This window comes from Sminthopsis crassicaudata, chromosome 1 (genome assembly GCF_048593235.1).
Source record: "Sminthopsis crassicaudata isolate SCR6 chromosome 1, ASM4859323v1, whole genome shotgun sequence".
NCBI classification, from domain to species: Eukaryota; Metazoa; Chordata; class Mammalia; order Dasyuromorphia; family Dasyuridae; genus Sminthopsis; species Sminthopsis crassicaudata.
The window spans coordinates 726,657,732-726,671,592 of NC_133617.1; the positions used below are offsets into that span (position 1 = coordinate 726,657,732).

General features: G+C 37.9%; 1 protein-coding gene across 2 annotated transcripts in view; it reads right to left on the minus strand.

Annotated features, from left to right (window-relative positions):
• TAFA1 (TAFA chemokine like family member 1) overlaps nucleotides 1-13,388 on the minus strand; it is a 537,735-nt gene extending 524,347 nt beyond the window's left edge. For both annotated transcript variants that reach the window (XM_074284144.1, XM_074284143.1), the window contains exons 1-2: nucleotides 12,757-13,388; nucleotides 10,554-10,674 (exon numbers count right to left, since the gene is read on the minus strand). In XM_074284144.1, the coding sequence (XP_074140245.1) occupies nucleotides 10,554-10,671 (118 nt within the window). In that variant the 5' untranslated portion in view covers nucleotides 10,672-10,674; nucleotides 12,757-13,388. The remainder of the gene's footprint in view (nucleotides 1-10,553; nucleotides 10,675-12,756) is intronic.
• Nucleotides 13,389-13,861: the final 473 nt, after the last annotated feature.

Below are 13,861 nucleotides of genomic sequence, written 5' to 3' on the forward strand. Positions count from 1 at the left end.
GTTAGTTTTTGTTTTGATCTTCAAAAAAATAAAGAAGCAATGTTCATGAATGGAATATGTATATGCATATTTTACATGAACCAAAATTAGTGAGCAATGAATTTTCCAAAAGCTTTGATATAACCAAGTTGCTCCCCTATTCAAAACTCTCCCGTGGCTTCCTATTTTCTCGAGATTAAAATACAAAATCCTTAGCCTGACATTTAACATTTCTTCCCAGATATGATACCAAACTATTTTTTCATTCCTATTCCTTGTACATGTCAACCTTCATTTATCAACTTGGTTAGATATCTTTAAACAAGTGGTCCCTCATATGTGCAATGATCCCCCTTATCAACTCTCCCTTTTAGAACCCTTAGCACTCTTATAAAGGAATCCCATGTGTTAGCTGTTACACAAAGTCATTAAACACTTGTTGTCACTCCCTCTTGAAATTACTTTTAAAATGAATTTGTATATCCGTTTTTGTTTACCTATTTGTATATATATATTTTTGTTCATCTCTGAATAGAATGTAAACTCCTGGAAGGTAGGGATTATTTGGTATTTGTGTATCTGGTGCCTAGAGTAATTCTTTGCACATAGTAGGATCCTAATAAATGTTTATTGAAGTGAATTGGACTGGAAAAGTACTGAGAAATCATTAGAAATATTCAAGTACATAGTCAATGACACTTTGGGATATAATGGAAAGGATTCTTGCCTTGGGAGATTGAAATAGATGACTTTGAGATCCCTTTCCAGGATAAGAACCTATTATTCTGAAATAAAATAGGTAGAAGTTGCACTTTATACACATAATATATTTCTAGGTATTCCAAAGGACTACCAAAAATACATATACCTATGTAATATAGAGTGTATATATACACATATATGTAGCACTATCTATGTATCTATTTATGAAAGACAGAGACAGAGACAGAAAGAATGGAAATGGTATATAGAGTAGTGGCAACATTATTGTATAAGCACAAATCCAATATCATGTAAATCTATGTGTCTCAGTAAGCTTATCAAACACTCCTTCCATCTTTTCTTCCTCATACAGCATAGTATATTGACAAAACAGTTTTGATAAATAACAAAAATGAGATTAGAAAATATTTAGGAACTTGTTGATGGTCTCTAGCATCATATATACTTTTCTGAGCACAATAGGGAAACATGGTGATAATTAGGCAACCAGCATGGTGTCATAAGAAAAAAGAAAAATATTATATTTGGAGTTAATTAATCTATCTAGATTCCTTGTTTTGGTACTTCCTAATTCTGACTTTTATAATTTTCCTAAGTGGTGCAGGTTTAAAATGTTGGGTTACCAATTGAGCTAGTAATTCCTGAGTTCAAATCAGATCTTAGACACCTATGAGGTGTGTGGCCTTGAGCAAATCACTTAATCTCTATATGCCTCTATTTCCTTATCAGTAAAAAAAAAAGAATAATGACAGCACCTACCTGCCAATTTTGGGAGAATGATAAAATAACCAAATTTTGAAGGGCTTTGAAAATTTTACAGCACCATTTAGCTTGTAGGATGTTGTAGAAATAGTAATAGTAGTAGTAGCAGATCCCTAAAGTCTCTTCTAGTTCTCAATGTTTAGTTTTACAAATTATCTCAATTCTTTTCCCAGGGTGATATTGTTGACAATGTCTTGAGCATTCAGAAGTCCATTTTCTCAGATTTCTCTTATTGACTGGGCTGCACAAATTTCTGCTTGTTCTGCCATGATAGAACCATGTTTTTATAGCAAGTAAATAGGTCAGGTGATCAGTTCTCAATTTAACAGGATATATTTGGAATACTTCTCTAATGCCAGTGGCTATATCTTGATTTTTATGGTTTGGAAAATATAAATATGAAATGGATTTTTTGCATGTGCAACTCCATTCTTCGCCTTTTAGAGTTCAAAGGAGATTTGGTCTCTAGTCATAATGAATTCATGAAGTAGAAAAAATTAAATAAAACTCTAATCACTATGAACCCCGAAGAGTTTCTTCAATTCAGTTTTTTGTTCCTTAGCCAAAGAACAAACAAAAGTTTTTACTCCACAACTCATATCTAAAGCAAATTAAATCAATTTATTGACAAATTAAGAGGAAATTCATTAAAAAATGAAATATTTCCCTAAGATTTGCTAAAGCTAATGGAGTCTATCCTATGGAAAGTTTCAAAATGTACTGGAATCATAAATCACCCCCAAAGGTCTTCCTTTCTTTGTTCAAATTGCTTTGGTATCCAAAGTAAAAGGACAAAATTTATTTCAGTGTTCTCAGACTCCCCTTCTTGTCACTTTTTCTACTTCATTGGATCTTCCTCTTCTAATTTTTCTCCTCCCTTTCAAGTCAGAGTTTCCTCATCTCTGCCTATTCATGAAGACTGTGATAAACTCCTTTATGATAGCATATATGACTGCAGTTGTTTCAAGTATGAGCTTTCACTAATATATTTACTTTTTTAAAGATGGAAAGGATATAAATTGGAGGCCACTGTTGGGTTTAAGCCAAATTTAGTTTCTTCCAACTATAAAATCCTCCCATTAATCAATAAATATTTGTTGGGTATAATCCATAAGTCATTCAGATTCAGGAGAAATTCCACCAGCAACACTGGCTTTTTATTCAGTAGCTTTTCTAGACTTCTAACTTCTGTTTGCTTCATCTAAGTTTAAATATATTATTGGGAATTAAATCAGAGGAGTTTACTTCATTTATTAGGATTTAATCCAGTTCCCTTGACAGGTAGGGGAATGAGATAACTCCATTCAATTCAACAATCAAACCAAATATATGCCATAAGTTTCTACCATGTGCAAAGGGTTATATATAGAGAAGCAATCTGAAATATTCCCTTATCTGCAGGAGTCTGTATTCTAGTGGAACCATTATATGTATAATATTAGGTTTAAAGAATCTGTTGTTTCATTAGATGGAATGCATGCTTTTGGATACTGTGCTATTTTGTCTCTCCTTAGGTGTATTAGTATATTGTTTGTCCACACAACAAATACTTAAATGCTTATTGATTTGACATAGATAAAAGAAAATGTTTATTAAATTTTATTGTAAATTGTGCTGAATTAACCAATAATAGAATAAAGAACACTCAAAATAAACAAAACTCACCTACTACACTTAGTCACTAATCTAAAAACCTCATTAGACTTTGAAATTAGATATACACACACACTTGACAAAAACTAGTTTTATTGAAGGAAGATGGCCATTCACAAATCTCCTAATTGTTTCATGCTGATTAAGGGTTCAGAATTTCATGATACTTTGTGACAAAGAAAAACATGTTATGAGAAAAAAAATGAGCACCATTATTGATGTGCAGATAAGTAAAAGCAAATACAATAGGGAGAGAGATTGTTACATCTGAGGGGAAGAGTGAATCAGGAAAGTCTCTACCTTGAAGTAACACTTGAAGTACAAAAGTTCTGTATTCTCATGTTACTATGGTCTAACCCAAGAAAGAGAAGTATGCTAGGCTTGGTGAGAGTTTATAGTCCCCAAACCTCAGTTTCTGCAGGAGCGGGACAATATATGAGTCAATTTGATATTGACCTTGGTACTCGCACCATGGCCACTTGAGAATCCAGGGGACAGCAGAGAGATGATTGTCACCATACCAGATTCAGAATGAGGTCTGGTTTTAATCCTCTTGAGCTCAAAGGGAAGAATGAGTTTTAAAGAATAGGGTATAGCTCATCATATTCAACTTCAGTGAGAAGACAGTGGCGATAATGACATTTATCATTTTTTTTTCCACTGGACCTTTATTATCTTGAGTGAGTGGAGGATAGAATTTGCTACACAAGAGGGTTCCCTAAGTGCCCTGGATCCATCATCTTTGGGGATTTCAATTGGTTTGCACAATATTGCTAACAACATCATTTATCTTCCCTTCACCCCAATGGGGGGGTCGGGAAATAACATCAGGCAAGTGCTTTTTTTTTCCCAAGATAGTATAGATGAAATAAAAATTATCCTCTCATAACAAAGGGATCTTAAAGTAAAAGACTTGTTTTCCCTCTTGCAGCTGAAGACTCATTTCTATTCTCCCCAAACCAAATCATTTCTCCTAAATCTATGGGGGGAAAAAGAGACCAGATTTGGCATGCTGAGAAATTTAAACCCTGCTTTTATTGGACGGCATATTCTTCTTCAGATTATTTTTGACAAATGTGATATTTGTTCCCATAACAACAACCTCAAATATCTGAGTCCAAATATTGCATAGATATGTATGAATTACATTGACAAGGAGGAATTTATTTTATTCATAGTATCATAATAACATAGATCTAATGCTCAAAGGGAACTGGAAGGTCAACTAATCCCAAATTTTTATTTTACAGTTTAGGAAGCTGAGGTCCTGAGAAGGTTAGTCAGTCAATAAGCTTCTACTGAACATTTCTATGTGTCAACCACTATGCTAGTTAATGAAGTAAACAGGGAACTTTGAAGGTATAATTTGAACCTAGGTTTTCAGATTCCAGAGTATTTCTCAGTCCCCCATATCATACTCAGGGAATATCATGTAATAGAAAGAAGGCTGAATTTACAATCACAAGACCTAAATATGAATCCTGGTTTTGCTTCTCATCCTTTCCCTTCCTGAGCCTCAGTTTCCCAAATCATGATGACAGGAATAGATTAGATGAGCACTGAAGCCCATTCTTTCTTTATATCATATGATAACTTCCTAATTTATTAGTAGTTTTAGGTATTCTTGACAAGTTGAGAAATATGCCTTTGATTATATGATATAGAAGATGCCTTAGAAGAAGGAAGGTAACAGACATCTTGGAAGAAACTCCCCAAGGGACCAACTAGATATTCTCTGCCATTGACCAGAATAGATAACCCTGATGCAATTTTCTTTCTTTCTCCTACCAATACATGTTTCTTTTTTTTTTAAAGTGAGGAATATCGTTGACATATTTCCAATCCCATTTTTTGTTCCCCAAGTTTTACATACTCTAGAACTAAAGTCCTAAATGGACATTCTGAACATGGCTTACAAAACTATGATTCATGCCTTGGCAACATTTTTGATTGATAGCATGCTCAAAGAAGCTCTCACTCTCTAAAAATCAACAGCAAGGACATTTGCTTAAGTTGACATGTCAATTTACATATTATAAGAGAAGCTGTTTTCTATTATAAGAGTGAAATTGTTTTCTGTTTGTTTTTTTTTTTTTTTTTTTTTTTTTAATAAATCAGGGGCATTGATGGTATAACATTTTGTTAATTCCCACCTTTAAACCTGTCTTCTGTTTGGCTATCTTAGTATTTTTCAAAATGTCAGTGTCTGCTTCTTGTCTCTGTGGGACCAAGTCAATACCTTCAATCAGATGATCAATGGACTATCACTTGCACCCAGCTAACTCCGCAAATCACAACCTGTCCACTTTAATCCTTAGGCCAATTCAACAACTTTAGCAATGTTTGTGTTGTAAAGCTCTAACAGGGACCTGCTTCTGGGGCTGTTAGCACTTCAAATCTCTCTCTCTTTCTTTCTTTCTTTCTCTCTCTCTCTCTCTCTCTCTCTCTCTCTCTCTCTCTCTCTTTCTCTCTCTTCTCTCTCTCTCTCTCTCTCTCTTCTCTCTCTCTCTCTCTCTCTCTCTCTCTCTCTCTCTCTCTCTTTCTCTCTCCTCTCTCTCTCTCTCTCTCTCTCTCTCTCTCTCTCTCTCTCTCTCTCTCTCTCTTCTCTCTCTTCTCTCTCTCTCTCTCTCTCTCTCTCTCTCTCTCTCTTTTTCTCTCTCTTTATGGATATGCATACACATATGTTTATATATAATCACACATATATAAATAGATACGCATGTAGAGATATAGATATATCAATATCATGGGTAGCATACATACATATATCTATCTATATATATACATGTAATTATAAAAGAATTGGATATATTACTTGCACTAAAGCCTTTTTCTTGAATATCTAATAATATTTGAATTATATGCTTAAAAATTAGAGGATAATTCTGAATTACATACTCCATTACATCAAATATTTGTAGAACACATATATAGTAAAGGTTATTATCAAAGAAAGGTATTTTCCTAATATTACTTTAACAAAAAAAAAACAACTATTGTATTTTAAAATGAATAGTAAGCAATATCCAATGAATTTTATTGTGGAAGATGCACTAACTCTGTAGCCAAAGAACTTGGTTTAAATACACTTCTTATGCTCACTTACTACTGCCTGTATGACTCTAGGGAGGTCTTGTGGCCTCCCTGGGATTCAGTTTCTTTATGTGCTAAATGAAATAGTTGTCTTGAATGGCCTGAGTTCCCTTCCTGCTCTAGATGTTGATCTTATTATAGTAATAATATTATAATTACTAATGATATAATATATAAAACTTTAAGGTTTCAAAGTAATATCTCAGTATATTTAATGTCAATAAGTCAGATATGTGATAGAAAAAATATTTTAGCAATCTTTCAATAAGTCTGCTTTATACCATGCAACTAATATAGTAGTACTTATAAATTCTCGGCCCTTATTGGTTTATTAAACTTTCTTCCCTATAATTTTTAAAAAAGACAAGTATAAATAGAAAAAATAATATTTTGGGGGACAGAATTTTTCATGAGCAATGTTCCATTCAGAAACATTTAGGGATGATCATTATTGTTATCAAATTTTAGGGAATTAAAAAAAAAGTTTGGATATTATCATCCTTCAGGTATGATATTCTCCTCCTATAATTTTATCTATCAAGAAAAGAAACCTTTATTATATCTAGCTGTGCAGAGCAAAGGCTGTCTACAAAGTTAAATTCACTCAAGCATTTTGCTTTTCTGCCATCCCATGATGGATGCTTTTGAGAGTCTGACATTCATCAGGTACAAGACAGAGTGGAAACTGTCCATTCTAATTACCCAGAACAAAGGTAATTCTTCTAGTGAGTGTTTAATTGTTTGGTATGTCTCTTTTAAATTGCACATTCTACCCACAGCCATACAATGAAGAGAGGCATAAGGACTATTCCATTGGTTAACAGTGATTTCTTACACTGCTGCTTCCAAAATAAAAACATGATGTATCTAACTATTCAATTATTGAAATTATAAATTCGTTCATCTACAGCATATTTCCTTCATTTGTGTAATTTTAAAATGCATCCTTATTTGATTGAATGTTTTAATCTCCCTTAAACAGTGAGTAACTGGAAGTAAATGGCGCATTCCTAATAACATAAATATGAAAAATAGAAAGTACTTAGGGACTGCAGCCGAATATATTAAAATCAGTCAGTTTTCTAGTTAACATATTTTCCTTCCTTTTATGTACAAACCCATTCCATGGAGGACACAGCTAGCAAATTCATTCAATTACATATATATATGTATGTATACACATACACATATATGTATACACACATCTATGCATATTTAACTAACCATATCGTCTTGATTTTACGTATGACAGCAAAAATTGTCCAAAATCTCTAATAGTTTCCCCTAAAGGAGCCTCCTGAACTGGTGCCATCCAGGTGCGGAACAATCTGAATGAGGTGAACATGCCGTCAAATTCCACTCATCTGTCAATGTAGTGGATTATTTCTTGAGAGACTGAAATTGGCTGCTCAGGACCAGAACACCATCAATCTTACTCATGGAGGGCTGGGGGAAGCTGCCTGCAAGAGAAAGAGCTCTGCTGCTACTGAGCAGGTGATGAGGCAGCTGTAAAACCTTCACTCTCTCTGTAGCCGGGATCTGAGTGAAAGATTTGTCATTTTTCACATTTCCCTGATACTTGGTATGCACTTGGTGCCTCCTTGTTCTTGCTCCATAAAGGAGGTGATTTTTCAAGCTTAGGCAAATGGGGCAAGTCTCTGGATCTGCTGGATGCTCATTTTTTTCTTATAATGTCACTTGTTTAACTCATTTTAGAAAATGAGATGACATTTTTCCTTTTGCTTATTAATTTATTTCTCTGTTCCTTTGGGTACGGGTTGTCTCAGGAAGCCAAGGATCGTTCCCGCTTCTGTTTTCAGAAACATTTCATTTCTTTTTCTGAAGATTTAGGAGCCAAGTGGAATAACATTCTGACTCTCATTAGAAAAGAGAAAAAAAGCAAACATCCTCCCTTTAAAAAATGTAGTTATATATTAGAGATTCATACCAAAATATAAGAGGACATAAGATGTTTCCTAGATCGATGGCCTTAATCTCTGCTGATAGCAATGAAAAGCAAAGAAGATTTGGTACTTTCTTTCACTCTGAAAGTTGAATAAACTCATCAGAAGTAAGCACTGGACATCTAGCCAATAAACTCTTCAATTTCCTCATCTATAAAGTGGAGGAAATGATCCCTTCCACATCTACTGTAAAGGGTCAAACAGGACCAAACTACACAGAGTTCGAAGGCACTTGACAGATCATCTAGAGCCTGTATTTGGGAGTCATTTGGGTTCCACTTTCCTATGTCTCTATAAAATAAGGAGGTTGGATGCAAAGGATCCAGAGGCTTCCTTCTAGCTCTTAATCTGTGGTCCTATGTCTCCATTTCCATTTTCCAGAGAAGGAAATTGGGGTCCAGAAAAGTGAAGTAACTTGTCAAGAGTACCAGTTAGCAAGTCATCGGGCTGAGATCTGCAAGCAGGCACTTCGAGTCCAGAGACACTTTGAGAACTGAAAAGCCCTACTCAGAGAGGATTATTTGCACGCTAGCAACCCCTGGCATGCTGGGAAACCTGCTCTATGTATATGAACGGACTCTCAATAAGAGAAAAAAGGTGTTAGACATTAGAAGGGAACAATTCATTGTGTTCGCTCCCAAATGGGGCTTATCCGGGAGATGGGAAAATCACAGGAACAAGCTGGCAGAGTGAGTGTCGAGTTTGGGGGCAGAGGCTGCACGAAGCCAGCCGGGCTTTTCCTTTTGGGAGAGCGCGGAATCATTCCCATCCTGCAGGGGCGACGCCCCCTCTTTCTGCCCCCCAGCCCACTCCCGCCCCCCGGAGGCAGGCGGCGGCGAGGTGTGGGTTCGGGCTGGGGACGGCCCCTTCCCTAGCGCCCTCTTGCCCTGCTGCTGGCCAGTTCCTTCCTGGGCGCAGCTCGGGTCGGGCGTCCCGGGGCGGTGGCGAGAGTGAGTGGGCGGGGACGAGCCCGGCAGGCCACCGGCTGCCAGCCTAGAGCGACCGGCCCCTTGCCAGGAGCTGCGCGCTCTGCCACACTTTGGGGGTCGGAGGCACAAGCCCCAAACGGAGGACAAGGTCAAGTGCCAAGTGGGCCCCCCATCTGTGGGCACGCCCGACCCTGAGGGAGCTGCGCCCTCTTTCCAACGCCCGCCCCAGGGCAGGGAGGATGGATGCAGCGCCACCCACCCACGGGATGGCAGAAAGGAAGAGCCTGGAAGCTTGGGGGGCGGGAGGGTGAGGCACCTCAGGCAGAGCAGATGGGGCTGGGGCGGGGAGAGGGTGGGGGAGATCAGGAGTAGAGGTTACGGTGTTTGGGGGGGTGGGGGAGATACGAGGGGTAGGATGGAGGTAGGAACTGGTTTGGGATCTGGGCGTCTGGACCTTTGGGACAAAGGCAGCGTGCTTCTGCCAGGTACGGGGTTATTCCGAAGTCCGGAGCTGGGAGTAGGGAGCTTGGGAGGGAATGGGTTTAAGAATAAAAGGAAGCGTTTAGGAGAAAGAAGAAGGGAGATAAAAGGGGGTGGGGGTGGGGAGGTGCCGGGAACTAAGCAATGGAAAGCATGGAAGGAAAGAACCGAGAAAAATCAGCATGGGTAGGGTGAGTCTGTGAAAGAAAAAAAAGAAAAAAAAAATGACCTATTCAGACAGAAAATGAGAGGCGAGCTGCATCTAATTGGGGACGCAAATTCATTACCGAGCTTCCAGGCTAAGGAAAACTTGACCTGGGAAATCCATGAGTAATAAATTGGCAAGACGTACCAGAAGAATAGAAAGGGGGAAGAAAGGAAGAGGAAAGGAACAAAAAAAAAAAAAAAAAAAAAAAATAGACACCAAAAAGTTCATTGTTAACTTGACACCAAAGTGCTATGATTCACTCTGAGACTCCTTAGACACACAGATATCAGGGCAGTTACATGTGACTTATACAGCACGCAAGATTATAGACACATTTTTTCCTCTGAAGAAAGAAAAAAAAAAAAAAAAAACACTTCCTAGAGCACCCCGGATCTCCCCGGACTTTGCTCAGTGCTTTTATTGGGGAGCAGAAAGAAGCCCAAACCTTGCCACACACAATACCAACCAAACCAGCTTTTTAAAAAGGCTTTCTTATGGCAAGCCACACCCCCTCCTTTTTTTTTTCCCAGAGAAGTTAATGGGAAAGTGTGCCTCAGGGGCATTTCAGCAAACCAGAAAGAGCTTACACATCAGGGCAACCAGAAATAGCCACCGTGATTCAAAGGAAGCAGTGGGGGGAAGAGTGGAGGCCAAGCTGATTTCCATGCCAAGTGCAATTCACCCATCTGTTTAGAAAGAAACCAATAGAATTGACAGGAGGCTGCAATAGAACAACCTCCTGTTGTAGCTCATTGTTCCTACCTGGTCTGTGCAGGTGATGCTGTTGGAAAGTGTGATGAAGAGATCCCTGACAGAGGAGCATTGCACAAGCACTTATCCACAAATACAGGACCCAGGACATTGCAGAGACCATAGCCATACTCTAAATAAAACATTAGATATGAGTTATTACCTCTACCCTTAAGCACATCATCACACAGTCAATACCAATGAGGAGGGAAGTTCACAAAGAGACTATCCCGCTGCTGCTTTGACTACAGGCTAGAGGGCAGAGAGATCATACCATATTCAATGTACAACCCTGGTCAAGAGCCCTGAAGAGCACTGAACAACTGAGACTTCCACACCCTCCATGCAACTCTCAACACGTACAGCCTGAAGGGGGTGGGATTTTCTAGTATATTTATGAAATCATTCCCAAATTCCTTATTGGTTTTAGTTCTGAGTCTTTAATTTCAGGATTTCAAAACAAACCTTCTTTCCTTCCCAGGTTGAGCTACTAATGACAGCATTTCCAGTCTTAGATCTATCGCCTCCTTTTAGGTACCTCAATTTCCTTCATCCTCACTCTAACTTTCTTTTGAATCTGACATCAGCTGAGGAGGTTACAGATTATTGGGTTCTGTTGGTTTGGTTGTTTGTTTTACTTCTCAAGCGCTAATTATTGACCACTCTGTTGTCTTCTAAACTAAATCATTTTTTCATGTCACATTGTATGGAATCCATTTCTTTGGTTGGACTTAAACTCTTAAACTATATTAGGCCACAATGAGTTTCAGATGCCATGAAAGTGTGAGTTGGGGTCATGCAGGGAGCCAGAATTTAAAATTAGCTTCTCTTTTCCTGAAAACCCCTCTGCTTCTTTAATTGGCACAGATCACCCAGGTACACTTGTTGTGTGACTGAATCTATGTGACTAGGTGTGCGTGGATATTCAGTGGTCAATACCCACCTGTCATTAGACTTTTCTACTTTATCTGTCCTGTGGGTAGGTATCCATGAGCATCCTCAGACCTCAACAGCTTAGGAGCTCCATGTTGTCCAGTTTTCCAAATAGCAACTTGTATTCTATTTTACCTGGCCAAATTAATTAAAAGAAGACACTTTCCCCAGTCAACCAATGGTTGAGAGGGCGGTGTCTGCCTGTCCAGTCAAGTATAGATTATTTGTTCCACTATGAGGAGGGAGGGCTGTATATGATGTATATTTCCCTGAGGAAGAGAGGGCTGCATACTATATATATTTCCCTTTTTCAAGTTCCTCTATTCAAGAAAAACTTCATATTTAAAACCTGTAAATGATCTCCCAACAGGATCATTCTATATGTAAGATAAACATTGCTCAAAGAGTTTTGACATTCAATCACAAATACACACCCAAAATTATTCTAGTACACAAGGATGCATAATTGAAGATAATCCATGGTATTCAATCAGAGATGGGGGCTTTAGGAAGGATTCTTAAGGTTCCTGTAGACTCCTAATGACAATTGTAATTAAGCACAAATAGAAAGAAACATTCTTTTTGACAGCATGGTGCCATTTATGCTCCTGTTCTCTGAAGGCAATGGACTGTTCAGTTGATAATTAGTTTTGCTGCCCACTGTTTACTTTTGAAATCAGCATACTTGCCTCCATTGTTTTGGACCACTACCAATAAAATCCCAAGCATTCTCCTTATTTCAGATAAACAGCAAGAACCCCACTGTGAATTTTGAAATGAATGCATGAGTTGGGGGGTTTCCTCCTAATGCTATGCAAAAGGATATCTGGAGAAAGGTGGTGGTAGCATGCATTAAGCTTCCTGGGATTAAGTTAAATGTGCTGTGATTTAATATAAACTTCCCAAAATCCTAATACAAAACTTCCCCACTTCTCCATTCACTCCTTGCTTTTTCTTTTCCATCGTTTCTCTACCCACACAGATTTTAACACAGGGCTAGCTTATTTTCACATCTCACTCACATCAGTTTTTTTTTTTTTTTTTCTTTTGGTCTTCCTTTTTTTTAATTAACTTTCTTTAATTCTCAGCATTACTTCTGAGCATCTTTTCACGTCCCTGCATTAGCCAGCACTCTGAGCTTAACCAGCAAGCATACTGTCTCTATGTAAATAGAGCATTCCAAAGAATAATTAATGTGATAGCTGGAGCATATTCCACTAGTTCTTAGCGAGTGTTTCCCAGATCTGCTTTCTGAATCTTAAATTCTAAAGAAGCTTCTTACCTGAGTAATCCAACCAGGAGTAGAATGCTCTATTAGTGTTCATTGGAAAGATCTAACACTTTTTAAAATCCATGTGTACCACAATAAGAGATTTTAAATAATCTTCTTTATCAGGATTAAAAAAGAGAGAGAGAGAGATCTTATTTTTCTTTTTCTTTTTTTTCCTTGTTCCCAATCCTATTTCCAGAATAAAGAAGACATCAGATCTCAGACCGTGTTGTCAGAAAAGTAGCCAAGGTTTGAGGGGTGAAAAGCTTGTCATCTTCACCTTTAAATCATCTCCTAGCGTTCCCTCTGCCTGATGAGCCCTTTGGAGTGATCTTGAGGTAATGTGCAGTTCCTGGGTACTTGCAGATGAAAATCAGCTTCTGTTTTAATGAGGGACCATCCGTGTTCCCCTTCCTTCAGTGCAGTCAGGCAACTCACTATATGTTCGGAGGGAGCTGGACTGCTGCTAGACGGTGCCCTGAAGTATCAGTAGTCTGTTTCGATACATCCCTGCTCTGTAAAGTATCACATGTCTTAAAGTGACATTACCCTCTATTACAGCTCCAGTGAATTTTTATACCTGCCCACTAAACTTAAACAACAAGACCAGCATTTTAACACTGTAATGCCTGATTCCTTGTGTTAGATGCTACATTGGAATAGATACAAAGGAAAGGCAAAGCCTAAGGGGAAAAAAAAAAACAAAAACAGCAGAAGCTGCAGAAAGATACAGGGTTTTTTTTTTTTTTTTAATAGATTAAAAAAAAAGCCTGAATCATAGAAGAAAAGAGGATACAGCCAAACTTATTTCTTATGTCTGGATCTTGGTTAAATTGACCCCTCTTGGGAAGTTTAGCATGAACTTTGATTTAATTGATTTATATATTTAAGGCACTAAAGTTGATTTAAAGCATTGTGATGCTGTGGAAGGAAAAGGAGGGTGAGAGACAGGATACTTCATTTCAAGGCAGATCTGCTTATTTCATTTGCTTTCTATGTGACCAAGGGCAAGTTATTTAATTCTCTGGGCATTCCGTTTTCTGATCTGCAAAATGGGACAAGGGGAAATTGGGGAAGAAGACAACATGATTTCTAAAATCCCTTCCTTCTTGAACAT